Here is a 26970-nt window from a genome sequence, read left to right as displayed (position 1 = left end):
CTCCTCCACCACTGCCAATGCTATCAGAGAGCTGACATGCTTGAAGAGCACCATCTCGTGAGAGGGGAACCTGAAGAGGGATGGAGAGGGGGTGTGGAGACTGGATGGCGTAATCTGATCTGACAGTGTGTAGGACACAGTAGTCAGACATTATCGAGACCCAGGCATTGTAAAAGCAGGACAGCCTGTCTGCAAAGGAATGGGTGGACAAGGGAGAAAGAACAACAACTGGCACAGGGCTCTAGACCAACAAGTTAAAATGGGTGCTTAGCAGATGTCGAAGGAGGGTGTGAAGAACGACCAGGCCCCGAGCTCGAGTGCTTCCCCTTGTGAGACTTATCCCTCCTCCTGGGGCAGGCTTACTGTCTTGGGGGGAAGGGGTGCTGTGGCCTGTATGGCTGCAGTTGCTAAGCCCTGTAACAGTGTCTCTGCACAGGTAGCATATATACCCCCAACAACCTTAAGGTAGCCCATGAATCCTTAAAGGAATGCAGGATTTCATCAGTCTTGTCCAAAAACAAGGTCTTATCATTGAACAGCAAAGTCCTCAATAGCTTGCTCGACATACAGTGTAATTCCTGAGTTCTGGAGCCAGGAAGCCCTCCTCTTAGTAATTTTCTGAGGCCATCGCCCTGACAAAGTGTCCATCACATGAAGGGCAGAGTGCATTGACTTTTGTGACTAAGCAGCCCTCTGCAACACAACACCCAAAATTCATCCAGGAAGCCTTGGGCAACTGCTCCTTAAATTTGGCCATAGCTGACCAATTGAGGAAGTCATATTTGGCCAGCAGGACTCGCTGGCTCGCGATCCTCATCTGCAGTGATGATGAGAGGTATATCTTCCTGCCTAGAAGACCTAGGCACTTTTGAGTTTCTATCCTTGGAGGACGACGACTTGAATCTGCTCTGCTGAGTCCTGTCATTCATTGCTGTGACCACCAGGGAGTTCAGAGCCAGATAGGAATAAAACCCCTTGTATTCCTGTATCGGCACAAAATAGCTCTTCTCCAACCGCTTGGCCACCAGCGATACCGAGGAGTGCCTCGTTAATAGGGAAGGCCACTCTCCCAGGGACAGAGGACTGGAAAATGTCCACAAGTTTATGGGTACTCTCCTGGAAAAACTCCACCCGAATACCCAGTGACAAGGCCACCTGACATAATAGGTCCTGGTATGCCCTGAAGTCCTCTGGGTGGAAGGGGAAGATGAACCAGGCAAAACCGTACCATCCAGGGACAAGGATGAGGCTGCTGGCTGGACTACCAGCAGATCCTGCTCCTGGTGCAGTGTCTCCGGATGAGGAAATTCTGGCTGCTCCATGGGATGGGAAACCGCAGGCATCTGGACTTGTGGCTGGTCCACAGCCCCTAATGCTGCATCAGCAGGGGATCTCACTTTGACTTTGACAACAAGCAAGACCTCCAGGAGCAAACGGCTTGTCACCGGGCCCAAGGTGGCCACTGGTATGGGTAAGGAATTGGTGGCCAGTAGGCGCCAGGCCTTGAGGTGCATACCAACTTTGGTAGCCGTACTGGTCCACCAGTGGCTTCTAGACTTCTTCAGGTGACGTGGAGTGGGAGGGCGAGAAACCTGATTCTGAAGCATAGGAGTCCCAAGACCTAGGAGATGTGGGAGGGGAGATTCCACTGGGCGATCCGACTCATCTGTGGCCCAGAACAAGGTCAAGATAGGCGCCCCCAATGTAGTCTGCAACACTAGTGCTGAAAAGACTGATGGAGCAGGCAGGGTCTGTCTTGGTGCAAACAACAGTACTGGAGCACCCGGGTGCGTTGACATCAAGCGCGGCGACAGCCTCCATGGAACCATCTGTGGTAGAATCATAGAATATCATAGAATATCAGGGTTGGAAGGGACCTCAGGAGGTCATCTAGTCCAACCCCCTGCTCAAAGCAGGACCAATCCCCAATTTTTGCCCCAGATCCCTAAATGGCCCCCTCAAGGATTGAACTCACAACACTAGGTTTAGCAGGCCAATACTCAAACCACTGAGCTATCCCTCCCCCCAAGCCTACAGCACCCACTATTCTCAGGAGGTCTCCCATCCAAGTACTAACCAGGCCCAACCCTGCTTAGCTTCCGAGATCAGACAAGATCGGGTGTGTTCAGGGTGGTGTTGATTGTGTCGGTGCAGAGGATGGCCTCAGTACCGAAGACCCTTGTACTGTCTCTGGTACCATGTCCATACCAAGCCCCAGAATGAGAGCTTTGTGGTTCAGTGCCAAGACTTCAGCGGCACACTCCAACTGAAGGGCCATCATGGGTGTCAGCCCTGAAATCTTGAACCTGCAGCGAGGATGGTACCAAAAGGCAAAGTAATTCTGCCGCAGCCTGGTATGTCAACACCACTAAGACTGTCAGTACCAGCACTGTTCTCATCGGTACCAGCCTCAACAGATGTCTGAGCCAAACTTGATGGTACGAGGTGTCTGCCCTCCGCTCCCCTCCACAGATGGTGCGTCAGAAGCTTCAGTACTGGGTCAGGCTCATGGACTGCTCAAGCTGGTGCTATTTAAGGCAAAGGTCCCGTGCCACGTAAGTCCTCTTTTTGAATGATCTGCAGATCAAACAGTTCTCCTTAAGATGGGCTTCGCCAAGGCAGAGCAAGCACCACGTGTAGGGGTCGCTATTAGGAATCACCACTCCCCACAAAGGGCAATGCTTGAACCCAGGTGAGGGCATCACTGGGGAGCACTGCCACTAACACTGTGCTATATACTGTAACTTTTAACTAACACTACTATTAATTATATACAGTAAACAACTAATTGCAAGGTTGTGAAGCGAGAACCACACAGAGCTCCGACTTCAGCTGTCAAGCGGTGAGTAGGAAACAGAGTGGCCAGGGCGGCGCTACCTCATAAAGCCAAGGGACGGTCTAAAAGCATGAGCACTGCCATTTTACTAGGAATATACGGCTGCATCTTCTCAAAGAACTTAATGTTGGTAAACTCTGGGATCACTACGTCTTCTGCACTGGCACAGAAACATGTACATAGCTTAAAATAGCCATTAGCCAAATCATGCCTATAAATTCTTAAAGGACACAGTTATAGGACGTTAAAAGGTGAAACTTGCCTGTGCTTTCCCTTGTTTATTAGCCCTACTACTGGGGAAATCTTCCAACTTTTTCCTTTACAAGCCTATGAAATTAAATGTAAAGGACTCACTATTCACAGATCCTTAATGTGCACTGAAGACTCACACCAGGAAACAAAAATTCTGCATTTCTCATATTAAAACAATACAGGTCACCGCACATTCTTACATTCATAAACTGTATTTGAGAAAGAGTGGTATCAGACTACTTAACTTTTGTATTTGCTGATTTCTAAATACTTAATTTAGCTTATGCACTTCTTATGATAAATTGGAGAACCAGCCTGAATTCAAACAAGACGAAATTCAAACAAGACAAATGCAAAGTACTTCACTTAGGAAGGATAAAATCAAATACACAACTACAAAATGGGGAATAACTGGCTTGGTGGTAGTACTGTTGAAGAGGATCTGGGGCCTATAGTGAATCACAATTTGAATATGAGTCAACGTGACGCAGTTGTGAAAAAGGTTAATATTCTCAGGTGTATTAAAAGCATGTTGTATGTAAGTCTGGGAAGGTAACTGTCCCACTCTATTTGGCACTGGTGAGGTCTCAGCTGGAGTACAGTGTCCATACTTTTGGAAAGATGTGGACAAACTGGAGAGAGTCCAGAGGAAAGCAACAAAAATAAGTAGTTTAGAAAACCTGAGCTATGGGGAAAGGTTAAAAAAACTGGCCATGTTTAGTTTTGAGAAGACGGGGGGGTGGGGTGGGGGGGAGGAGAGACACGACACGACATAACAGTCTTTAAATATTTAATGGCTGTTATACAGAGGAGTGATCAATTGTTCTCTATGACCAATGAAGTTAGGACAAGTAGTAATGGGCTTAATCTACAGCAAGGGAGATTAGGTTAGATATTAGGAACAACTTTTTAACTATAAGGGTCATTAAGCTCTGGAATAGATTTCCAAGGGAGGCTGTGGAATCCCCTAAAACCAGAGGTTTTAAAGAACAGATTGGACAAACACCTGTCAGTGATGGTAGAGGTTTACTCGGTTCTGCCTCAGTGCAGGGGGCTGGACTTGATTTCTCGAGGTCCCTTCCAGTCCTAAATTTCTATGACGGATAATAAAAATCACTGTGGTAATCCAAACATCAACTTTTTAACTTTAATGTTGCCTTAACAAGATATTTGTATTTGGCATGCACAAAATGTGGCTTCACTTTTTTTAAAAAAAATCTCAGTAAGAGTAAAGAAGTGAATATTGGTGAGGTTTTTTGTTTAACACACACACACACACAGGTCCCTTGACTCACCATCTTCCTTGATTGCTGGTAAAAAGCCCCTAATCCCAGTGCGTTTTCAAAGAATGGATTTCTTCAAGTAGCCTAATCATGCTAGATCTTTATATGGGAGATTTTAATCTACATTTGTGTTAGACATTCAAAAACAAAATTTGACAACATTCAGAAAAGACTTAAGTGAGAAAGTAGAAATATTTTTTTACCTAGAACTGTTACTGTTGCTTTTCTTGTCACTTTTCCATTCTTCCTCCTCATCAGAAGAATCCAAACAGTCACTTTCTTCTGCTTCCTGGATTTAAAAAAAAGTTTAGTTGACTATCAATCTTAATTTTTTTTTTTGCAGTGCATATTGTAAGTTTTATATTGTTTTAAACACTAAGATCTCCTTAGTACGTTAAAAAATAACAGATTATTAAAAATAGTGAAGTAAAGTTCTTTAATTTCTATTTGAGCTGACTTCCTCAACAATAATACAAACTAGCACTGCACATTAAATTATTCAACATGGGTAGACTGCACAGAAACACAGGGGCCGTAAGAACTGTTACAGCTGTTTCCAAGGCTACAACAGCCCACCTCCCAGTGGTAGCCTCACTGTTTTGCCTAGGAATACTGTAGAATTCTTTGACTGCACACGCTTTGCAAGATTTTAATACTCATTCTGAAATATAATTTGCAATATCTTAGACTCTTGATGTCCTCACAAAGTCAATGTATGACAGAATTTGGCTCACTTACCATGCAAAAGAAGGATTTAACATGGTAGAGGAAGGGGATTCACAAATGAAAAAATACCATGCCCCTCCTCCCCATAAAAACAGAAGAATTCTAACTTCTCTAAATTTGTTTTTCCTTAAATATTTCATACAAAATGGGCATGGTGATTTTGTAGATTTTCAGCATATAGATTGGCCTTAAATTCAATAATTTTTTGAAGTAAAGCAGTGTATATTTAAATACAAAATGGATTACATAGAACGTAAAATATCCCGCGATATACTGCAAAAGTTTTAACATTTCCTGCAGTTTTTGCCCATGTGAATTTCAGATTCCTAGGAGCAATAGGCCATTGTGAAGTTAAGGACTGCTTTTTTTGAAAATAGACCTAGTAACTGCGTATCAGCATGAGGGCTATCAGAGCTGGTCATGACTCAGGTTGTATCCTACAGCATACTGCACGAAACATATGTTAAAAGAAAATTGTTAAGGTTGCATAGTCAAGAACTCAGAGTTAAGAAATGCCAGAATTAAGGTTGCCTGTGCATTCAACTGCCTTAACCACGATACTGTCCTCTACTCCTGCAACCCTGTCTCATTCACTATACACTTTTTGACTTGCAACAGATGAAGCAGGGTTCCTACAGACAACAGTCTCTTCACTACACGACCCTGACTCAACCCTATAGCATAGCTACCAGTCTCTCCCCCTGGCTTCAACTACCATATTTCCCAGCCCCAGTTCTTCAATCCCCAAGTCCAGCTCTTGTTCCCTCTGCATTTGAAGGGAAACACTGAAAGGCACAAGAGAGTCTCACTGCTTTCTGTTCCTGTGCCCACCACTACCGCAGCCAAGAGCAGCGCTTATAGGGAAACTCCTGCTCAACCCCTGCCCAACACAGACAGAATCTCTGGAGAATTTAGCTGCCAAAACTCACTACTGAGCATATGCAAACATACTTTTTACCAAAGAATTATAAATTTGGATAAATTTGGGCAGTTTTTCCACAGAACAACAAAAGACATCTGAAACTAGGGTGTAGCCAATGCCAAATTTCAAATCCCTACTACAAAAGCATAAAGGCACTAGAGCTTCTCAATGAAACAATTGTAAGGGTGGGTTGTTTTTTTTTAAAAAAAAAAACAATAGAAAAAAATCTCTTCCTTGGAAATGGGTAAGCTATTTTTGCTGAAATTTTCAGAAATGTTCAACCTGAGGCAGATGACTGGCATGGAAAATAGCAGCCCAAACAGACAGACAGTTTGCAACAGTACTTTTAAACAAGCAAAAGCAAGGTTTTATAACTGAAGTGTTGGGCAACCTAGAGCACTAGTAATATCTGTTGACAGTTAGCATATTAAAGAAATATTTGTTTTTGTAAAAACAGGGATGCATGCATTTTCTGCAACAGAAATCTGACATTTTATGAAACGTTCACAATACTTTCCACTAATTCCAGGTACTAAATTAAAGAATTTGGAAAAGCACTTACCTGGTTTATAAAGCCAAAACAGTCATCCCTTTCCTCATCAGATGAATCAAGTTGTTCTGTGTTATTCCGTGTTCGATAACTTGGATATTTACGCCTATGCAGTCTACGCTTGGATTGTATCAGTGAAGCTTCAGAGTCACTCTAATATATACAGAAGTAAAAAGTAAGGCATTACAGATAAAGATACAATGCTGAATTAATGCAATCCAATTTTTGCATAAATAGATAAGTTAAATATAGCTTTACAGTATGAAAGTAAACTTAATTGTATAGACTTGTAACAAATATTGTGAACATACAAGAATGCAAAGAGTATCTATTCTTGAAGAGCTGAGGTCTACAAGCTATTCAGAGTTCCCACTTTTTGCTTAAATGTGGTATACCTTACAGTAGTGTCAAAATCGTAACTCCTAATGCAGTAAGTTTTTAAAAAAGATTAAAACTGTAATTATAGTTAATTATAGTTGTGTAGTGAAACTATGATTATTTACATAAACAGACTCCTAGTTTATTCTGTAGTTTGATTATCTTCTGTGGAATTGAGCAGTTTATGAAATTAAAGAAAAAATTATGTCATATGAGAAGATACAAACAACATAACTATAAAGAAAGGTAAGGCAAAAACAAGAGTTGTTTTAAATATAAAAATAAGCTGTTATTTTGACAACATAGATTAAAACAAGAAATATATAGTCCTTCTGAATTTGAGAGAAAGGCAGGCCACTTTCACGGTTCAATTTTTTAAGAAGCTGTTATAAAATTAATAGTGGTTATTTTACAACCTAACAGAACTTGTCGCAAATCCATCCTTTCACTTACTGTTAGTAGCACACCAACTTGAAATCTACTCAATTAAAAAAAAAGTTAACTAGCCTATTATTCCGAACTAATTTCTATAAACTCTGAAGATATCTTGGAGGATTCTCACTATGTTTACACTCATTAGTACTGTAGGTGACTGGGAAAACTGCCCTGTCTATAAAATCTTGAATCCTTTAATACAATAATAGCAGCACGAAGTCCAATCCAGGCGCTCTCGACTGTCAAACAAGCTGCCAACTAAGTTCCAGTCAGTTCCGTGGATGGAGGAAGGTGAAGCTCCCAGAAAAAAAAAAAAAAAGCCAATTCAAGGGAGTCACCATTAAATAAAAAAATTACCAGAAAAATGGGGCATTGGGATCTGGGAGAATCCTGCAAGATGGTATCTTCAGAGACTTTTGTACGTACTTTTTCAACTCGTGGCTCTCTCATGCAGAAGTTAAGAGCTCATCATTCACTATATCAGTTTCATACCTTTTCTGAGAACTGAAATGTCTTCCTTTTCCTCTCTGTTGTATAGAGTGCTCTCTCTTCCTCTCCTTTTGCAATACGGTACTCCTCCTGTTTTCTACAAGAGATTTTTGAAACTTGTCAAAATAAAAGTAAAATCACAATTCTGAAAGTAAATTGAGTAGTTACAGGTTTGTCTTCTTTACAATACTTTATATTCCGACACTGGACCTAGCAAAATTGACACTTTAAATGTCCAAATTTTAACCTCTCTTGGAATGGTTATAACATGATGAAGAAATTCTATGGTTTCTACATTTTTAGGGTTTTTATATAGCTATCAATTCATAAAGAAAAAACTCTCCTCACACATTGGCAGACATGGTTGATAAGCAGAATTTACAAGAGGATTTTTCTCCCAAATTCACCACCTTGTAGGATGAAATAAATCCCCACTCCATTTTCAATCTATGGTCCCATCAGTAGAAGTAGGTCCAAATATATGGATAGATCACCTCCCTTACACACCTTTTTGGTCCCATCTACACTACTAGAATCATGCTAACAGGCACCATGTACAGTGATAGGCATCAAGAACATATTTGATGTTTGCAAAGGAACAGGTTTCTAGATTTTTCTTTTAAACATGCTGGCCAAGTAAAGTAGATTCAACCAAAATCTTAGCTGATACATTTAACACTAGAGGGTTTGCTTCTCTTCCTCCCCACAACCACCAGGCTTTGCAAGCAGTTGATGATGACAACAGGAGTTCGTCCTCTTTCCCTTTTGCAGACACCTGGCTCTGAGGCTGGGCTGAAGGAAAAAGCTTTTAACAGCCCCCTTGGCTACAAGTGCTGCTGTTCCTTATCCTCAGCAACAAATGCTACTCCTCTTCCTCCCAGGCATGTAATGCTCCTGTATGAAAGCAACAGCCAGCTGTCTTCAAGAACCTTCTTCTGCCTCCTGTTCAGGCAGTGCTCCTCCTGTGTTACTGCTGGACAGCAACTTGTACCAGGAGAAGAGTCGCTCAGGAGCCCCCCAAATATTTTTTTTAATCTTTCCAAGTTAGTGAATGTAACCTTATAACCCTCACTTTTCTGAAAAATGGGGAGCATTCAGTGAACCTAACTAGCCCTTCAATTCTTTTGGAACAGGCTTCATTATTTGCAGTAAATCCTCTTACATGCTCAAGTTATTTTCCAACTAGTTAGTTCTCCCTTCACCCTTATTTCGCATACTTTTACCAACTTAGTTTTGAACGCAACTGAAATTAACATTTAATAATTTCAATTTGCACAGGAGTATATTTTTAGTGTAGGCCCAATAGCACTGAATAAAGGAGAACATTAAGGTATTAAACATCTGGAGTAATATTGATAGCAACATTTTTTTTTTTTTTTTTAAAAAAAGAGATGTCCTTCATATGAGCCAGCTAAATTTTCACGCACCTGAATAAATACAGTGGTATTTCTGGTACAACTACTCTTCGTTTCCAAGCTTGAAGGTCTCGCTCTGTGGCAATTTGACTTCGTGGAGCATTCTGATGCATTTGACGTACACCTTCCACTTGCCCACTGCGACGCAGACCAATATTTGGGGGGGACTGGATGTCTAAACTTGGCCTTCTAAACCCTAAAAAAATATGATGAAAGAGTAGAAAATCCTCTGCCACTGGACACCTTTGGTGTCTAGTTTGCCCCAATTGTTTGACTGTAAATTAGAAATTAACATTCTCCAACGAAAGAAAGCTCACAGGAAACATATTAAAGAATCAAACTGTGTGAATAGATTGCCTTCTCTCGTGATAAATAAATTCGGGATTTCAAGCTGTTTTAAAAATCTTTATTACTTCCACTGCTACTTTCAAACCCCAGTGAAAGGCAACACAGTATGAAAGATGTTCTGAGTTTTTCCTGCTGATTTTGCACCAACAGCTAGCTACCTAAATACTATTCCCAGCATGACACTTATATAGTCATAGGTATATACATGTTGAACAGAATCATGTTCATTTTAAATCCACTTGAAGTCCACAAGGTAAAGAAAGGGAGAAGAAACCATTAATCAATGAAAAGACATTTTTGCAAACTTTAGAAAAATACAAGTAAAAAGTGAGTTTCAAGAACTCTTGAAATATTACAGTACTCTACATATATCCTTAAATATTTAGCTGCCTGCAATCAAAACCAATGCTTTTTATATGTTTAAGGTTGTATGTACCAAAAACTGGAGATTCAACATTTTTAGATACATTTACAGAAGTACCTGGAGGTGTTTTAGCCCAAAAGGCACAGCCAAAAATCCCAGTTTTATAGGGCATCTTGATCCCAGATGGTAACAGATAGTCCACATGGGTTCTAGTCTATTTCATACTCAAAAGTAGCACAAAAAACTCTTCAGATGAAGTGATTTCCCCCTCCCCACACCTAAACAAATATTTATCAGTATTTACTGACCTCTTCTAGGTGTTCCTTCTCCATTTTGTAGTCCATTTGGAACAACTTCTTGATCTGATCCAGTTCTTTGGTCTTGCTGTTGCTGTAACTGTCTTATCATGCCATCAAGAATGTTGCGTTCCAGACTTTGTTCATCCTGGTCAACAGTTTGCTGGCCTATCACTTGCTCAACAACCTCTCCATCACCTGGTAAATTTAATGCAAACAACAAGCAAAATGGTTAACAGCCATCGAACTAAAGTTGGCTGTGCTGATCACCTTCACAGCACACCTTAACAATTAAGCTGGTCTAAAATTGAGTATGAGGATAATTCTGAAACATAATGTAGATAATCACCCACAAGTTATTTATATTACTTCATATTTTAAAAAGGACATTTCCCAAACCTAAAATGAACAGAAATAATTCATGAGTTTTAAAAAATATATTTGCAATCGCTGCAACCCAAATATGGCATCAGAAAATTTAATTAACCAAAAAACCTCCATAAAAATGTGAAACAGACTATTTTCACTGTTTCTCCAAACCAAGAAATGCAAAGCGTAAACAGCATAAAAGCAAATTAGATTAAGAAGCTGTTTCAATAATTTTAAGATGTTATCCATACCACAGGCAAGGATTTTTTTTTTTTTGGGTAATATTTAATATGACGTGTGTCTCAAATTCTTTACTGATTCTTGTATACCCATGCTATGGTTGCATACAGCCAGGAAGTCAGTTATAAACTAAAAGACACTAGAAGGACGAAATCTTTTGTTCCAAAGAACTCTCACTTTTTCAATTTGTGCTAAACCACCACCTTCATTACCTGCCAGTGCATTTGTGATTATATCCTCTTTGTAAACCAGCAACTAGAAGGTGAAACTATAGCAAATACGCTTGATCAGACAATATTACATCCGGTAGATATTTGCGGTACAAGACAAGTACATAAATCTCAAGTAAAATATAAAAATAGCTTTGAGGTAAATGTAGAACATTAATCTTTTCCTATTCAAAAGAACTGTAATGGTTCTAAAGTCTAGTCAGACAGACACAGACAGATCCTGAAGTTAAAACTACTATTCTTACTTGTTGCTATATATCCCAGTTGAGGAATCAAATGTTCGTCTGCACAGTTCTCTCTTCCTGGTACTAATCTCTGGTATTTTGTTGGATGAGGGTTTCCATCCACATCTACTAAGAACGGAGGTGGCATGAGATGAGGAGCCTGTTGTGTCTGCTCATCTAGGACATAATTGTTAGCGTCTCGAATCAATGGTCGGTAGTCAGTGTGGAAGAACATCTGATCAGGAATCTGGAAAGAAATGAAGCTTGCATACTGTCAATTTGAAAAAAGGATATGTTAAAGAACTTGCACGTAGAAGAAAATTATACTAAGTTACCTCCTATTGCAACAATCGGTATTGAGAGACCAAGTTCTCAAAAGGAAAAAAGCCACACAAAGATCCTATGCCATCCTAGATTTGTGTTGCTCTGACGATATATCCCTCACAAAAGCAAGGAATTTTGATAGGCAAGCAGTTAAAAGTATTCAGTATGGAGATCTTTGAGAGGATAATACATTGAAAGTTCTGCAATGCTATATTAAATAAAATTGCTGTTTAACCCTGAAAAATAACTATAAAACAGCATTTCAAATTTACATTTTTAATTTAACATTTAGCAAACTTTTGCTTTGTTTCCATTTAAACATATGATTTTCCAACTGCTAACCTACAAATTTGCCATAGGATCTCAAAGTCAGGTTGGGTTCTTTCTTCATCAAGAGTTAACACCAGAAAAAGATTCTGCAATCAAAATTAAGCCTTCAGTTACATCCAAGCAACTGCACTGAAGGAAAGTGGGGGTGCAAAGTGTCAAAAAGGTAACAGTCAGAACTTCTATTACTGATGGTAATAAAGTATAAAATATAAAAATAAGCAAGAAGAAATGAACGACTTTTCACTTTTTGATCCCAAGTTGAATAGGTAGGATAGTTAGGAAAAAACCCTCAAATGATAAATGTTGAACTAGAGTGGTCATTTTTTACAAAATTTTTGTTTGTTGTTTTACAATAGACTGGTACTTCATACATTCTTGTAAGAAAAATTACTGCTTATTAAGAAAAGCAAAAAACAAAAGTCAAGATAGTAAATACATATATCCAAGTGTGCATTATATTTTTCACATGAATTTATATTCCTCTAGTCATCATCATGAAAAGCTAATGTCAACAGAAATCTGAACTTACCTTTTCATAAGGCTTGTTACACCCAAAACCAAATATCAACAGATGCCCATGAGAATCTGTACAGGCAAAATGTTGTCCATCTGATGAAAACTTGCAGTCAAAAACAGCACCATGTCCTTGTCCTTCAATCTAGATTGAGGGCATGAAATTCAAGGTAAGTGGTGTCATATTTTTTGGAACAAGCAATACTGTACAGCCTTCTCCAAACTTCAATTACCAGAGACTCCGTGTTAGTTAAAAACAAGGTCATATTTCTCCTACTACACGTTACAGTGAAATTTTGTTGTTACATTTAGTTTATTTAACGTTCCCCATTACATGATAATTAGGACTCCCATCTTGGAATTGGATCTGCATTGAAACCCCCTTAACACCTGTAGAGTCTCTCTGAAGTCAGTTGGACTTTGCAAAGGCAGAAGCATTCACCCATGCAGATCTGATTACAAGCTTGGGCCCCACCAGCAACATACCCCCAAATACAGTCCATTTTTCCCTGCTGAGAGGGGAATATGAGAAATTTAGAGATTTATCCTAGGTCTCTACTATATGTAACCTATTCTCAATATAAATAAAGAGGAACATAAAATTATATTTAGATTGCGAAGTCAAGAGTCTATAGTCAACTATTTAGTTTCCTAGATAGGTCCAAATTTTGAGAGACTAAGGGTACGTCTTCACTACCTGCCGCATTGGCAGGTAGTGATCGATCTATGAGGGATCAATTTATCGTGTCTCATCTAGATGCGATAAATTGATCCCCGAATCGAAGTCTGTACTCTACCTCGGCAGGAGGAGTAAGCGGAGTCGACGGGGGAGCCGCCGCGGTTGACTCACCGCCATGAGGATGGCCAGGTAAGTCGAACTAAGATACTTCGACTTCAGCTACGTGAATAGCGTATCTTAGTTCGACCCCCCCTCCCAGTGTAGCCAAGGCCTTATTTAAAGTTGTGGATCACCTGTAATTTGAACAGCTAAAAACATGCTTTTTACAAAGCTTTATATTTTTAAACAAACCCACTTTAATATCAAATGCTACTTTTCAAAGCACCTCACTGTTATAGCACTGTACAAAGATATCCTCAAGACAAAATACAAGACAGCCAATCCCTTATTGTCTACATCTAGAAAGAAACAAAAAAAGTGTGAACAGTGGTTATACTAGCACAACTTGGGGAAAAAATAAGTTATTTAAAAGTGGAGAAGGATGGGCTAAGACAGCTGTCAAAAATAAAATGAGCTCCATATAGCTGGGTGAACGTAGTGGGGTGGTCACCCTGCTCTGGCCCGGAAGGGGTTAAAAGCAGCCCTGAAGAAGGCTGCAGCAGGGAAAGGGATTAAGAACAGCTGGGGGAAGCCGACAGTGTAGCTGACCACAGCTGCAGCCAGCTCAATCAGGGCCCAGCTGGCCCTTATAAGACAGCTGTAAGCCAGAAGCAAAGGAGTCTCACTCTAGCCCTGGAGTCAGAAGGACTAGCTGCCTGAGAAGAAGGTACCTGAAGCCGAGCAGTGCTGGGGAAGCGCAAAGGGAGCTGGGGAGCTCCAGCCTGGTAAACCCCCAGGCTGCAGGCATTTGTAAATGCCCAGAAAGGTACTGGGGCTGCAGAGGGGCAGCTTGGGAATAGGCAGAGGCAGCTGGCCCTAACCTCTTGGCAGTTATGAGTCGCCATTACCCTGCAGTCTGCCCCAGTGAGCGGGGCCTAGCTGATGACTGACAGTAGCCACTGAGGCAAGGTGGGTTTAGAGGGTTGGGGGTTCCCCTGGGAGAGGAGACCCAGAGCGAGGAGATACTGCTGGGGCAGAATCCTGAGGTAAAGGGCACCGGGGTCCAGGAGGGACACAGGACCAGTGGCTGGCGAGACACCAGCCTGCAGAGGGCGCTCCATATGCTGGAGAGCTAATTTCCTGGACGACCAGCAGGAGGGGCCGCACCAGTGAGTCATCGCATAGCTACAGTGAACCACAAAAAAAGGCACCATCACTTGCTGACTTAAATGACAGTAGCATTCTTACAGCTGACAATGTAATTATTTGTCAGAATGAGCTTTGAGGTGCTGGTCTAAATAGAACAAGGGACTACACAAGGTAAAGGGCTTTAAAGACCAACAGGGCCAAATTAATATCAAACCACCATTTTAGAAGCCAAAGAAATGGGGAGAGAAGACACTATGATCACAATTGCTCAAACATGTTGCAAATCCTGAAAAAGGCAGAGGAATGTACAATAATTTGATCTTACCATGTTAAAATAATGCTTAGTTTTGATGCCTTTTGTAATATCCCATATAAAGATATTGCCATCATGGCCTGCAGATAACATAATCCTTGAATCAAAAGGGTGGGTCTCCAACACAAATACTTCATCCGTATGTCCCTATTTTAAGATAGAAAAATAGGCATACAAAAATCACAAGTTTACAATTAATACGTTAGTCAGTTCTGAATTCATGCATCCATCATGATTCCTCCATCATCTAACACTTCTAAGACCCTCAAGACTGCCTCCAGAAATCTGAACTTTTGGTGGCTCAACATTCATGCAATTGTGAAAGTGACAAACACTGTACATGGGTGCAAGAGTCAGGGCACCTTGTGACAAAGACAAGACTGTTTCTGAACTATACCATTGTCTGGATTCAAACCAATATGGCAACATACCTACTTAATTTGAAAAATGGGATTTGATATTTATTCGAGAAAAGTCAAGCTTTTCCCTACTTCACATGGAAGGTGGGCTCAATTTTATTGTTTTGCACAAATCCGTTAGTCTCTAAGGTGCCACAAGTCCTCCTTTTCTTTTTGCGGATACAGACTAACACAGCTGCTACTCAAACAAACAGGGATGTTTTTTGATGGAAGGAAAGCTGTTGGGTTTTTGGGTGTTTATTTTTTTTCAAATAAGTACGATACATGCATTATATTCAGATACAAGCTTCCAAGACAATCAAATGTAATGACCAATTCAACATGCAAATGCCACTTTAATACTATCAAAAGAGAAAGGCTGCATATTTTAAAAAGCAGGTAAGATCATTACATACCACCATATCATGAAGTAATTGCCCAGTATAAGAATTCCAAACTTTTAGCAGATGATTATTCACAGCAGTAACAACAAAATTATCATTTTGATTCCAAGCTATCATTGTTACTTTAGGCTTCATAAATCGGTCTTCTTCAGAATGAGAGTCACTATTTAAAAAGAGACCAGCGCCAGTGTAAGTATAACTTTTAAAATAAATGTTCATTTCAATATCTAAACAAAAATCAAACTCTTGTGATGCTAAGAATCTGACATACTGAGCTAAGGATTAAACTCTAGGCGTAACTTGTCCACTATTTTGATATTTCTGCAGTAACTTGACCGTAGAATGTGTTGACATCTTAAAAACTTTAAATCTGAGTTTTCTTGCTTTGGTAGGTTTTACTTTAAATCACAAAATTGCATGCAAAACAAGTGTCTTTTTAATTTAAGGGAAATATACCACTGATATGTTTTAGGCTCAAAATGTTAGTGAATCTACTGAAGAACTGATACTTAAAAAAACCCCTCACCCAACAGTCCAATAATGCTCAGCTATCCTATTTCACTTTTTTTTTTAATTAGATAAATTTCATGAGAATGGGATGTTTCTGTAAGTTGTCACAGTACAGTTCAATAAGAAATTTATTTGAATATTGAAGTTAAGAACCAGAATAAACTATAAAGATACTAGAAACCAAGGACCTGGGAGTCTCAATCCGCCCTGAAGTCTGATTGTAAGTTACTCTTGCTTCTCTTTTAAAGAAAAAAAGACTGTTGAACCCACTGTGTGTCTTAATTCACAGTCCCTACATGTGTACGTCAAAAAGATTTGTGGAAAACAAGGGAGACCTAAAATAAAACAAATTCAATTAACTGAATGTAGGCCTCTGAAGAAGGGATGGGAAAGCACTGCTAAAAATGTTAGTGTATTTATTGGATACAGTGCACAAAATTACCTCCATCTTTTTAGATGGAGCCCATATGAAACTGACTTCCTCAAAATTAGGAGCACATTTAGATTTTTGGAATTTTAATTTTGAAACTCTGGGAGCAGTTTGAGATGCCATAATATGTGGGTGAAAACTAGAGAACACTTTTGGAAAAAAAATCAAATTGCTATGCTAATTAAAGCAAATCAAGTTATGATAAAGTTACAATTTACGGTAGGAACAGGGCTTCTGGATTGCTAGAAAGGAATCAGACGCAGCAGGCTTCACTAAAGAATGGGCATTTTTCTTCTGATGAAAAAAAATGGATATTATACAGAAGAGGAACTTCTTTAATAGACTAATAAAAAACAACACACATGCTTACTTAAAATTAAAAGGTGCAGAATTTAGATTAGATTCCAAGCAGATAGGTACTTTGAAAGATTCACTCTGACTCCCCATAAACACACATAAATAGAAGACACTCAGCCTACCCTGGTAACCTGTCAGCCATGTCCAACAAGATGCTCCTCCATTCTGTTTGCTGGAAGCGCCAGATATGGGCTGTTCCATCTCTGCTGCCACTTATGAACCTTGAAATAATTGTAAAAGATGTTATCTAGTACACAAAAGCAGATATTCACAATATTTCGAATTAAAAATGCACCCATCCAGAGTTCTGGGGGCATAAACACAAGGTTAAATAAAACCTACAAAATGGAATAACGACCAAAACAAGTTATCTTTCCAACCCAGGCTTAGACTCTCCAACAACCCAAACTCAGATTTCTTTCCCAGAGAAAGCCAAAGAAAAAGATGAGCTTTCTATGTAAGCACAAGGTCAACAAATTTGAGAACCAGCAAAACAACAGGAAAGCAAGTTCTGAGTTAAGGACTCTTCATGAAAAACCTGTCTCCAGGTCCTTCCTTATTAAATCAAAACCCTTAGCTCAAATGCTATGGCATCAGACAGAGAAGGTAAGCCTGAGATATCCAGGATGCAATCCATATAGGGCTTTACAGATCAAAAATCATATTTTAAAATTGCACTGGGAAAGAAATTGCAATAAAGGGTAGATTTATGCCTGAGCTCCATCCATATCCTGCACAAGAAGCATGGCTAAGCAAGAAAGCAGTCATACTTTTTACAGATTATAATTTATGGATTGCATAAAATAGTAGCCCCACGTAGATAGCACTGGATTACTGCAATATGAAAGTGCCAAAGACAAGGATTACTGTAGAAAGAGCCATATTTAGAAGGAAAAACTGCAACCTCCAGGCCAGATGTAGATTACAAAAGCATTCTTAGTCACTTATCTAGGTCTCCAGTAAAAACCAGATGTATGCAATTTATGGTTCCAGTTGCAAATATACCAGGAGAACTAAAGGACACAAATATTTTTTTGATTTATCAATATGCCACTCAGTTATGGTCTTGGATCTTTTCTGCATTTAATAACATCATACCCATTCATTTTAATATAATAGCAGCAGTTAGGGTGTTTTTCATGCAGCCACACTTTTTTGTAAAATACATTTTCTACAAAACCATACTTGAAGAAAAAAAGTTTAAAATGATTTCATACAATTTTGTTACAGAAATACCTGTTTCCAGACCCTGCTTTCATTTCCTGATCAAAGCACATTGTAAAATTAGGGTGGTTTGCTGAATCCACTAGCAAAAGAAAACAGCTGAGCAGACAGCAGTGCCGTGTCACAGAAATACTTGGCACACTTCATCAAATAAGTCCATTTCTTAGATTGTAAATTCCTTGGTGCAAGAAAAAACGGTTACTCACTTCTCGTAACTGTTGTTCAAGATGTCTTGTTCATGTCCATTCCAATCAGGTGTGTGCGTGCAACGATGGCCGGAAGATTTTTCTCCTAGCAGCAGCCGTCGGGTTGGCCTGGGTGCCCCCTGGAGTCGCGCCTTCATGGCGCTCAATACAAAGCCCTACTGACCCAGCACCCCTTCAGTTCCTGCTTGCCGGCTACTCTGACAGAGGGGTAAGAGGGTGGGTATTGGAATGGACATGAATAACATCTTGAAGAACAGTTATGAGACGTGAGAAACAGTTTTTTCTTCTTTCAGTGCTTGTTCACATCCATTCCAATCAGGTGACTCCCAAGCCAAGTTCGGAGGGGGCGGGGGCTGGAGCTGTCCACTGATTGGAGTACTGCTCTTCCGAAGGCCGCATCATCTCTGGCCTGCTGGGTAATCGCATAATGCGTGGCGAAAGTGTGTATGGAGAACCACGTCACCGCTCTACAGATTTCCTGGGTGGGAACTTGAGCCAGGAATGCTGTAGATGAAGCCTGCGCCCTGGCAGAGTGTACAGTGATCGGAGGTACAGCAACACATGTGAGGTCGTAGCACTCATGGATACAGGACACAATCCATGAAGGGATGTGTTGGGATGAAACCAGCTGACTTTCATCCTGTCCGCCACTGCCACGAACAACTGGACTGACTTTCTGAACGCTTTCGTCCTCTCGATGTAAAGGGTCAGCACCCTGCAGACATCCAGAGAGTGGAGTCTCTGCTCCCAGGCATTGGAATGAGGTTTACAGTAGAAAACCAGGAAGATGATGTCCTGGTTGATGTGAAACTGCGACACAACCTTCGGGAGGAAAGCAGGGTGAGACCTGAGCTGAACCTTGTCCTTAAAGAACATGGTGTAGAGAGGATCTGATGTCAAGGCTCTGAGCTCAGACACCTGAGGTTATTGCTACCAGGAACGCGACCTTGTAGGAGAGGTAGAGCAGGGAGCATGTTGCTAAAGGCTCAAAGGGGGACCCAATGAGCCTAGAAAGGAACAAGTTGAGGTCCCAGGCAGGGAGCGGTTGACAGATGTGAGGGTATAAGCTGTCAAGCCCCTTTAGGAATTGGCTGACCATGGGGTTAGCAAACACCAAGCGGCCCTGCACACCCAGGAGGAAAGCCAAGATGGTGGCTAGGTGCACCTGTATAGAAGGCAATGAGAGACCCTCCTGCTTCAGATGAAGGAGATAGTCTAGAACGTGCGGCAATGAAGCCAGCATCGGGGGCGAACGGCACTGCGCCAACCAGACTGAAAATTTCTTCCACTTGGCAAGGTATATGGCTCTTGTAGAGGGTTTCCTACTACCAAGGAGGACCTGTCTAACCTGGTCTGAACAGGAAAGGCTCCAATGGATTTAACCATTGAGCTTCCACACCATAAGATGGAGCGACTGGAAGTTGGGGTGTTGGAGACGTCCGCGTTCTTGTGTGAGAAGGTCTGGGGAGAGCAGCAAAGTAATCAGGGCTCCCACGGACATGTCTAGGAGGGAACTGAACCAGTGCTGATGGGGCCAGGCCAGTGCTATCAGTATGACCAGAGCTTGATCTCTGCGGATCTTGAGCAGCACCTTGTGAATGAGCAGTATGGGTGGAAAGGCGTATAGGAGAGAACCTCCCCAGTGGAGGAAGAATGCATCCGTTGCGGAGCCCAGGCTGTGAATTTGGAAGGAGCAGAACTGCTGGCTCTTCCTGTTGCGTCACATGGCAAAGAAGTCTACTAGGGAAAACCCCCACCACTAGGGGATTGAAATTGCGATGTCCAGGTGAAGGGACCACTCATGGCTGTGGAACGACCTGCTGAGGTGGTCTGCCAGCTCGTTCTGAATCCTGAGGAGGTACGAAGCCTGCAGGTGAATATTCTACACAAAAGTCCCATAGCATGAAGGCTTCTTGGCACAGGGGAGAGGAGCATGCACCCCCATTTGTTGATATAGAACATTGCTATTGTATTGTCCATCATGACTAATACACATTGTCCGATTAGTAAGGACAGAATGTTTGACATGCTAGGCACACCGCTCTCAGCTCTGACACTGATGTGGAGACACAGATCTGCTTGAGACCAGAGGCCTTGAGTTATGCAGTCTCCCAGATGAGCTCCCCAGCCCAAGTCTGACGCATCCGTCACCAACAACGGACATGGCTGTGGGGCAACAAAGGGGACCCCTGAGCACACCTGCTGAGCATCGGTCCACCACCGAAGCGAGTCGAGGACCAGGCGAGGCAGGATCATGATCCTGTCCAAGCCGTCCCGGGCTGGACAACAGACTGACGCTAGCCACGACTGGAGCAGTCGAAGCGGAGTCTGCTGTGCCACACCACATAGGTACAGGCCGCCATGTGCCTAAGAAGTTTCAGACAGTTTCATGCCGGAGTGGTGTGGAAATGCATGATGCCCCGGATTACGCTGCTGAAGGCCTGAAACCTCGCCTGTGGCATGTATGCCTTGGCTTGGGTCGAGTCCAGTACTGCCCCTATGAACTCTATCCTCTGGACAGGAGACAGTCTATTTTGCTTAGTTTAGGAGTAGATCCAGGCTCTCGAAGGTGGCTCTGATAAATGTGACCTGAATTTTCACTTGGGTCCTGGAGCAGACTGATCAGCCAGTTGTTGCGGTATGCAAACACCTGTACCTGGTGCCTCCACAAGAACGCGGTGATGACTGCCATGCACTTGGTGAATACTCGACGTGCCTCTGACAGGCTGAACGTGCGGACAGTAAATTGTTTGTGGGTACCATTGACCACAAACCTGAGGTACTTCCTCTGGGTCTGAGTGATTGCAATGTGAAAGTACGCGTCCTTCAAGTTGAGCGTGGCATACCAATCTGCTGGATCTAGTGAGGGGATGATGGAGGCCAAGGAGACCATGCAGAACCAGAGTTTCTTCACGAACTTGTTGAGCTCTCGCAGGTCAAAGATATGCCTGAGGCCACCTTTGGCTTTCGGTATTAGGAAATACCGGGAATAGAAGCCCTTGCCCCTGTGCTCCAGAGGAACCTCCTCCACTGCCCCTAGTGATAGGAGTAACTGCACCTCCTGGATGAGTAGATGCTCATCAGAAGGGTCCCTGAAGAGGGACAGGGAAGGGGGGTGGAAAGGCACAGAATTGGATGGAGTATCCCCTCTCTACCGGGCAGAGCACCCAGCAGTCTGAGGTGATACGGGACCATGCACGGTAGAAAGGGGATAGTCCGGAGGAAAAAGTAAGGCGGAGTAGATGCAGTCTCTGATCTGGTGCGCTGTCCTTGACTGCACCTTCAAAAGGCTGGTTTAGGGCCAGAGGGCATCTTGGGCTGGCCAGAGCCCTGACCTAAGGTTGGGTGTTGCCTCCTCCTCCAAGAACCGTCCTGTCGGTTCTGCTGATGGAATCTCGGAGGAGGTTGCAGTCGGAAGTGTCTCCGCCATGTGGCTGGAGTGTGCAGACCCAAAGACTTGAGGGTGGCTCGTGAGTCTTTCAGGCTGCGCAGCCTCTTTTGAAAGACGGACAAGAGAAGAGTCTCACCCTTGAATGGGAGGTCCTGAATGGTCTATTGGTCTACTCCTAAGGGAGCCCAGAGACTTGTAGCCAGGCGCCATGAGCCTAGTGGCAGCATCTGCAGCATCCAATGCAACCTGGAGGCAAGCACGGGAGACTCGATTCCCATCCTCCTCCAAAGCCGAGAACTTGGTTCGGTAGTCCGAAGGGAGGAGCTCAGTAAATTTAGCCATCACTGCACAGGTGTTGTTCATGTACCTGCACCTGCTGACAATGGCCTGTTGGTTCGAGATATGGAGCTGCAGACCCCCTGTAGAATAGAATTTCTCCCAACAAGGTCTAGACGCTTAGCCTCCCTGTTTTTTGGGGAGGGCCCTTGAAAGCCCTGTCTCACACTGGTTAGCAGCATCCACAACAAGAAAGTCAGGGGGTGGGTGGAAGTAGAAATGTCCGAGCCCTTGTGGAGGGAATGAAATAATGCCTCTCATTGTGCTTGGGTCTGCCACAGGGTCTTGGTGGTGTCCACAATCAATACGGGAAGGCCCTGAGGGTGCAAGGATGTCCACCACAGGATCAGCCTCCTTGACTACCTCCTCGGCCTTAATGCCCAGACCCTGAGTGGCCCTGCACAGCAACTGCTGCAGCACCCTGTTGTCCTCAAGCGCAGGAGTTATGACTGTACCCACCAATGCTTCATCCAGTAATGAAGAGGAAGAAGCGTTCATAATGAGCGGATGCTCCCTGCCATCTGCCCCAGGGATCCCCCGAGACTCTAGGGGCAGCATTGGTGCTAAGGGTGCAGCCGACGGTGCCAGAGCTGCAGCCGACAGACCAAGAGTTGGCACAGCCATCAGTATGATAGGAGGAACCGAAGGAACCAGCGCCAATCCGCTCACAGGCGCTGAGGAAGGCGGAGGGCCCAACGTCGACGCTGCTGGTGCCTGCGTCGTAGTTGACAATGGTGCCGGCGTGGGAGACAGTGCGAGGACGCTGGCAGAACCAAGTGAGAACCAAGCACAGTACTGGAGTCAATGATGGTGCCGCTGTCAGAGGCGTTGGTGTGTGGGCAGGTGCCGAGGGCAGACGTGTAGCTGATGGCGTGACAAAGGTGGCTGAAGCCACAGAAGACATCATGGAGCTGTGACCTTGGATTCCTCCCTGTGCTTGGTGAAAAGCCCAGGGCGTCCAGAAGGGCCACTGAGGCGGGTTCTGCCATCACAGAGGCCACACCTGGGGCTCGTTCCTGTCTCTCCCAGACCTTGATCTGCAGTTCCTGCTTCTCCTGGAGTGATAGGAGTCAGACTCTGACTCCAAGGTCTCTGAGACTGAAGACCACGGAGGAGCCAAGCCTCGGTGCCTTGAGCGTCAAGAGCTCGGTTGAGTGGGTAGGCTCTCTGTCCAAGTGAGCCGGCGCTGAGGGACATAGCAAGGGGGAGCACCTCGACATCATAGCCGGCTTCCCTTCTGATTGCACCAGGGGGTTGGGGCAGGTCCACCAGCACTGAAGGTTCTTCCCTCCTGGGGGGCGAGAACAGCACCGTAAGGTGCAGGAGGTCCTGAGCGGCTTGGTAAGCCTCCGGCATTGAAGGGAGCTGTAGCTGCTGTGTAGGGAGCGGCGACTGGTGGGGGGCAGGAGTTGACACGGCCCCAGCAGGGGATCCAGAACTGTGGCCCACCTGGGGTCTCACATCTCTGGGTTTGGCCATAGGAGAGCGGCTGTCCAGTTTCTTTTTCTTCTGAGGCACCAGCGAGTGGGATCGGTACTTGCTGTCAGCTGGGCCTCGCGAGGTGCCATGGCGGTGCCAAGCATCTCGAGAGGAGTCCTTTCTTGGCACTGAGCCTGACAACGGTGCGGGGGAGCTCCACGTCAAAGACTAAGCGTTAGAGGCCAGGTCCCCTGAGCCCAGGTCGGAGTGAGGGCATAGGCTGCCTCCACTAGGATCACCTTCAGCTGCTGTTTCCTTTCTTTAAGAGTTCTAGGGTGATCTTACATGGCAGATCTTACAGCTATCCTTTTGGTGTCCCTCCCCTAGGCACTGTAAACATGAGGAGTGTGGATTGCTCTTTGGCATGTGCTTTGCGCACGCCACACAGTTTTTAAACCCCAGGGATCGCAGCATGCCACTGCTCTGGGGAGGCAGGATGGGGGGGAACCCCCAACAACTCTATGCTAAGAACTCTAAGACTAAGGTAACTATATACAATGAGTAGAGAACGTGCTTGCTAAGCAAGAGTTAAGTTCCAGCCAACTGTCACTGGCGGTAAGAAGGAACTGAAGGGGTGACAGGGCTCTATATTAAGCGCCATGAAGGCGTGACTCCAGGGTGTACTCAGGCCGACCCAGTGGATGCTGCTAGGGGAAAAATCTTCTGGCCATCATGCATGTGTGCACACACACACCTGACTGGAGTGGAGTGGACATGAACAAGCACTCAAAGAGAAACTGAATCTATCTTTGTCTCTGTACAGCACAAAGTACAAGGGGGTCCAAACACTTTGACGGCCCTATGGGCATTATGATAACATTAAATAGTTTCTTCCTACTACTTCCTTTCCCTGAAGCCTTAGATCCAAGTAGGGGGCTCTTAGTGGATATGATGCAGAGGTGTAGCGTTCCTCGCATCCGACATGGAAAAAGGGTGACAAAAAGGGTAACACTGGAACTGATAAGCAGGCTAAATGGAGAGTATGCCCTGCAAGGCTGGATTATGCATTGGGAAACTGATGGCTCAGATGAGGGGAAGAGAAGGTGCCCTGTGATGTAACTGACACTAGCAGGATGCACAGCACATTTCTAGCTGTGGGAAGAGAAGCGGGTACCAGAAAGTGTGTGTAGCAAGGGTGGGGGGAGAGTGAGAGGGGATCTTGGCAGTGTCAAAGGATGAGCCATCTACTGTGAGGACCCCCAGTAGCAGAAGCTAGCAAATCAAAGGTGTTTTCCCTTCTCCTGTTACATCACACCCAATATTCAAGATCTCTCTCCAACAAGCTACCAGAAAGCCAGTTAAAACAAAACACCATAAAAACCGCACAAAAAACGGGGGGAAAAAAAAGCAGCTTTAGAGAAATCTTAAATGTGACTAGAAGGATAGATCAACCTGGACAATCCAGACAGGGTCCTTTGCTTAAATATATGCACTGTTGCCTTGTAAATTTTAAGGGTGTGGTTTTTAAAACTGCTCAGCATCAGTTAACTCTGCTCCCATTTAAGACCACATGAATTTTACCATTGCCTTAAATGGAAGAAGCAGAGTTAGGCCAGCGTTTAGTGCTTTGAAAAGCCCACCCTTAATTCTTATTAGAAATATGACAACACTTTCCTATATAGTTAAAAAAAAATCAGCTTATCCAAATTGAAGGTATGTTAAAATATTCACAGGGAACAAAAGCACAGAGCTGAAACTAAAGTGAACACTGCACTCTAGAGAAACGTAGACCATCCTTCAAATTATAGCTGTATCAGATTTTCTTAGCTGAGCACTCCATATGAGTGCAACAGTAGGTATTTAATGCCAAAACATTTAAAGGACATATTTACATTTTGAGTCTTGCAACATACCTATCACCGCTGTTCGAAAACTGAAGGCTGTCCACTTTGTCCTGCAAAAGAAAAGTTTTTAAGAGAGGTTAGAAGTTAATTTTTAATCAGGAACTTAATTTCTTTTAGAAAAATGTACATAGCCTTCTTTACAAAAGACGTTAACATACAGGATCAGAAAAAAGTATTAGCCAAGTCCCAGAGAATGTGATCTCTTTTGCAACACTGCAGAAAACTCTCCCATTTCAGAACAATTTTGATTAAAGTTTCACAGTACAGAATATTTTTGATACTAACTGGTACATATAATTGAAAGGTCAGCAGATCCCTATACAATGATCTTAGTAGAATTTGCTAAGATTCTGACCCTAAATTTAAATTGCAACTTTTAAAAGAATGGTCCACTTTTTAAACTCATCTTGCTAACATACTTGGAATGAATTTGTGAAACTTTGCAGACCCATCAATAAGTAGCTTTCCATTAGTAACTAGGCACTTAAATTTGAATTTGGACTTTCACTGTCCTAAGCAAGTTAGAATCTAGAGGAACTGGTTTCTACAGCAAAATTGTATTTGCGCAGAGTAAGCAAGTTTCCCCCCACTCCAAACACACACAATAGTTAGCTATTCATATTCATCAAGATAAAATGAATGGGCAAGGAGATGATGTACCCACACCAGAAAATTTGCGAGTTTTGGAAGTCTTCTCTAAAGGTAATGATCAACACTCCAACTCTTATCACCTCCCAAAACATATAATTAAAATGAGGAAGTTAAAGTATTATTTGGAAAGAAAGCAACTGAAACAGGGATATAAGAAAGACAGTAAGTATTTAAAAAGCCATCAATAACGCTTGGGAAAAAAATTTAATCACCACATTTAGACCACATAGTTACAGATAAAATGTAATTCTCATACATCTTTGACAGCCTTTCTTACACTCTGACCACTAGTGCATCACAACTGACACCCATTCTAACATTTAAAACTTCTAAACAACTTCAGTCATTTAAAAAAAAATAACCTGCCAGAAGAGTGTTCTTTTCTCCTTGGCCTAAATATAGAATCCTCTCCACAAACCACACCCGCCCATGGCCCACGACATGCACTACCCCATCCTGCACAACTGATAAGTTTCTTTTTAGCATATTTAAACTTATGAGCTCTGGAAATATGATTTTTACACTTTAAGTGAATACACCACTTCCTAACAAGACAATTCTTGTTTCTGACCCTGAAAATTACCAAGGTAACTGCCTCTAAAACTGACATGTAGGAGGTGTTTTAAACATATTTAAGAGATACAAAACTATCAGAGTCCTGTACAGCTGGACTCATGGTGCTAAAGGTGCCTTACTTCACAGGCAAATGATACATAAAAAATTTAAAAACTCAAACGCTATTTTATTAAGCATGTGGTACACATTATATACCACACCTTCATGTATTAAGGTTTATTGGCACACAAGTAATGTAACCATCCCCAATTCATACTGATAAAACTGTGGTCCTATGGAATTAGGAGTTACCTGCCCCTCCACCCCCACTCATTCTCTCTACGGATTTTTTTTTAAGTCAGCATGCTTGCTGGTCTACATTCCTCTAATGCTTCTGCACCCATAATAGAAGGTAGATATC

The 26970-nt window shown here is 42.8% G+C and overlaps 1 protein-coding gene and 1 pseudogene across 7 annotated transcripts in view; both read right to left on the bottom strand.

The window, feature by feature from the left end:
• Positions 1-26970, bottom strand: part of BRWD1 (bromodomain and WD repeat domain containing 1) — a 113570-nt gene that overhangs the window by 64799 nt on the left and 21801 nt on the right. For 5 of the 7 annotated variants that reach the window (XM_073360442.2, XM_073360460.2, XM_073360451.2 and 2 more), the window contains exons 12-22: positions 25353-25393; positions 16986-17084; positions 15579-15729; positions 14777-14911; positions 12541-12669; positions 11379-11604; positions 10307-10492; positions 9299-9482; positions 7875-7968; positions 6582-6722; positions 4575-4660 (exon numbers count right to left, since the gene is read on the bottom strand). In XM_073360442.2, the coding sequence (XP_073216543.2) occupies positions 4575-4660; positions 6582-6722; positions 7875-7968; positions 9299-9482; positions 10307-10492; positions 11379-11604; positions 12541-12669; positions 14777-14911; positions 15579-15729; positions 16986-17084; positions 25353-25393 (1472 nt within the window). Of the gene's footprint in view, positions 1-4094; positions 4183-4574; positions 4661-6581; positions 6723-7874; positions 7969-9298; positions 9483-10306; positions 10493-11378; positions 11605-12540; positions 12670-14776; positions 14912-15578; positions 15730-16985; positions 17085-25352; positions 25394-26970 lie in introns of those variants that run through there. The other 2 variants (XM_073360485.2, XM_073360494.2) reach the window with 2 other exon arrangements.
• Positions 2029-2147, bottom strand: LOC140905662 (5S ribosomal RNA; annotated as a pseudogene).

The sequence above is a fragment of the Lepidochelys kempii genome, chromosome 1, assembly GCF_965140285.1.
Source record: "Lepidochelys kempii isolate rLepKem1 chromosome 1, rLepKem1.hap1, whole genome shotgun sequence".
Classification (NCBI taxonomy): domain Eukaryota; kingdom Metazoa; phylum Chordata; order Testudines; family Cheloniidae; genus Lepidochelys; species Lepidochelys kempii.
This window is presented reverse-complemented; position numbering and strand designations above follow the sequence as displayed.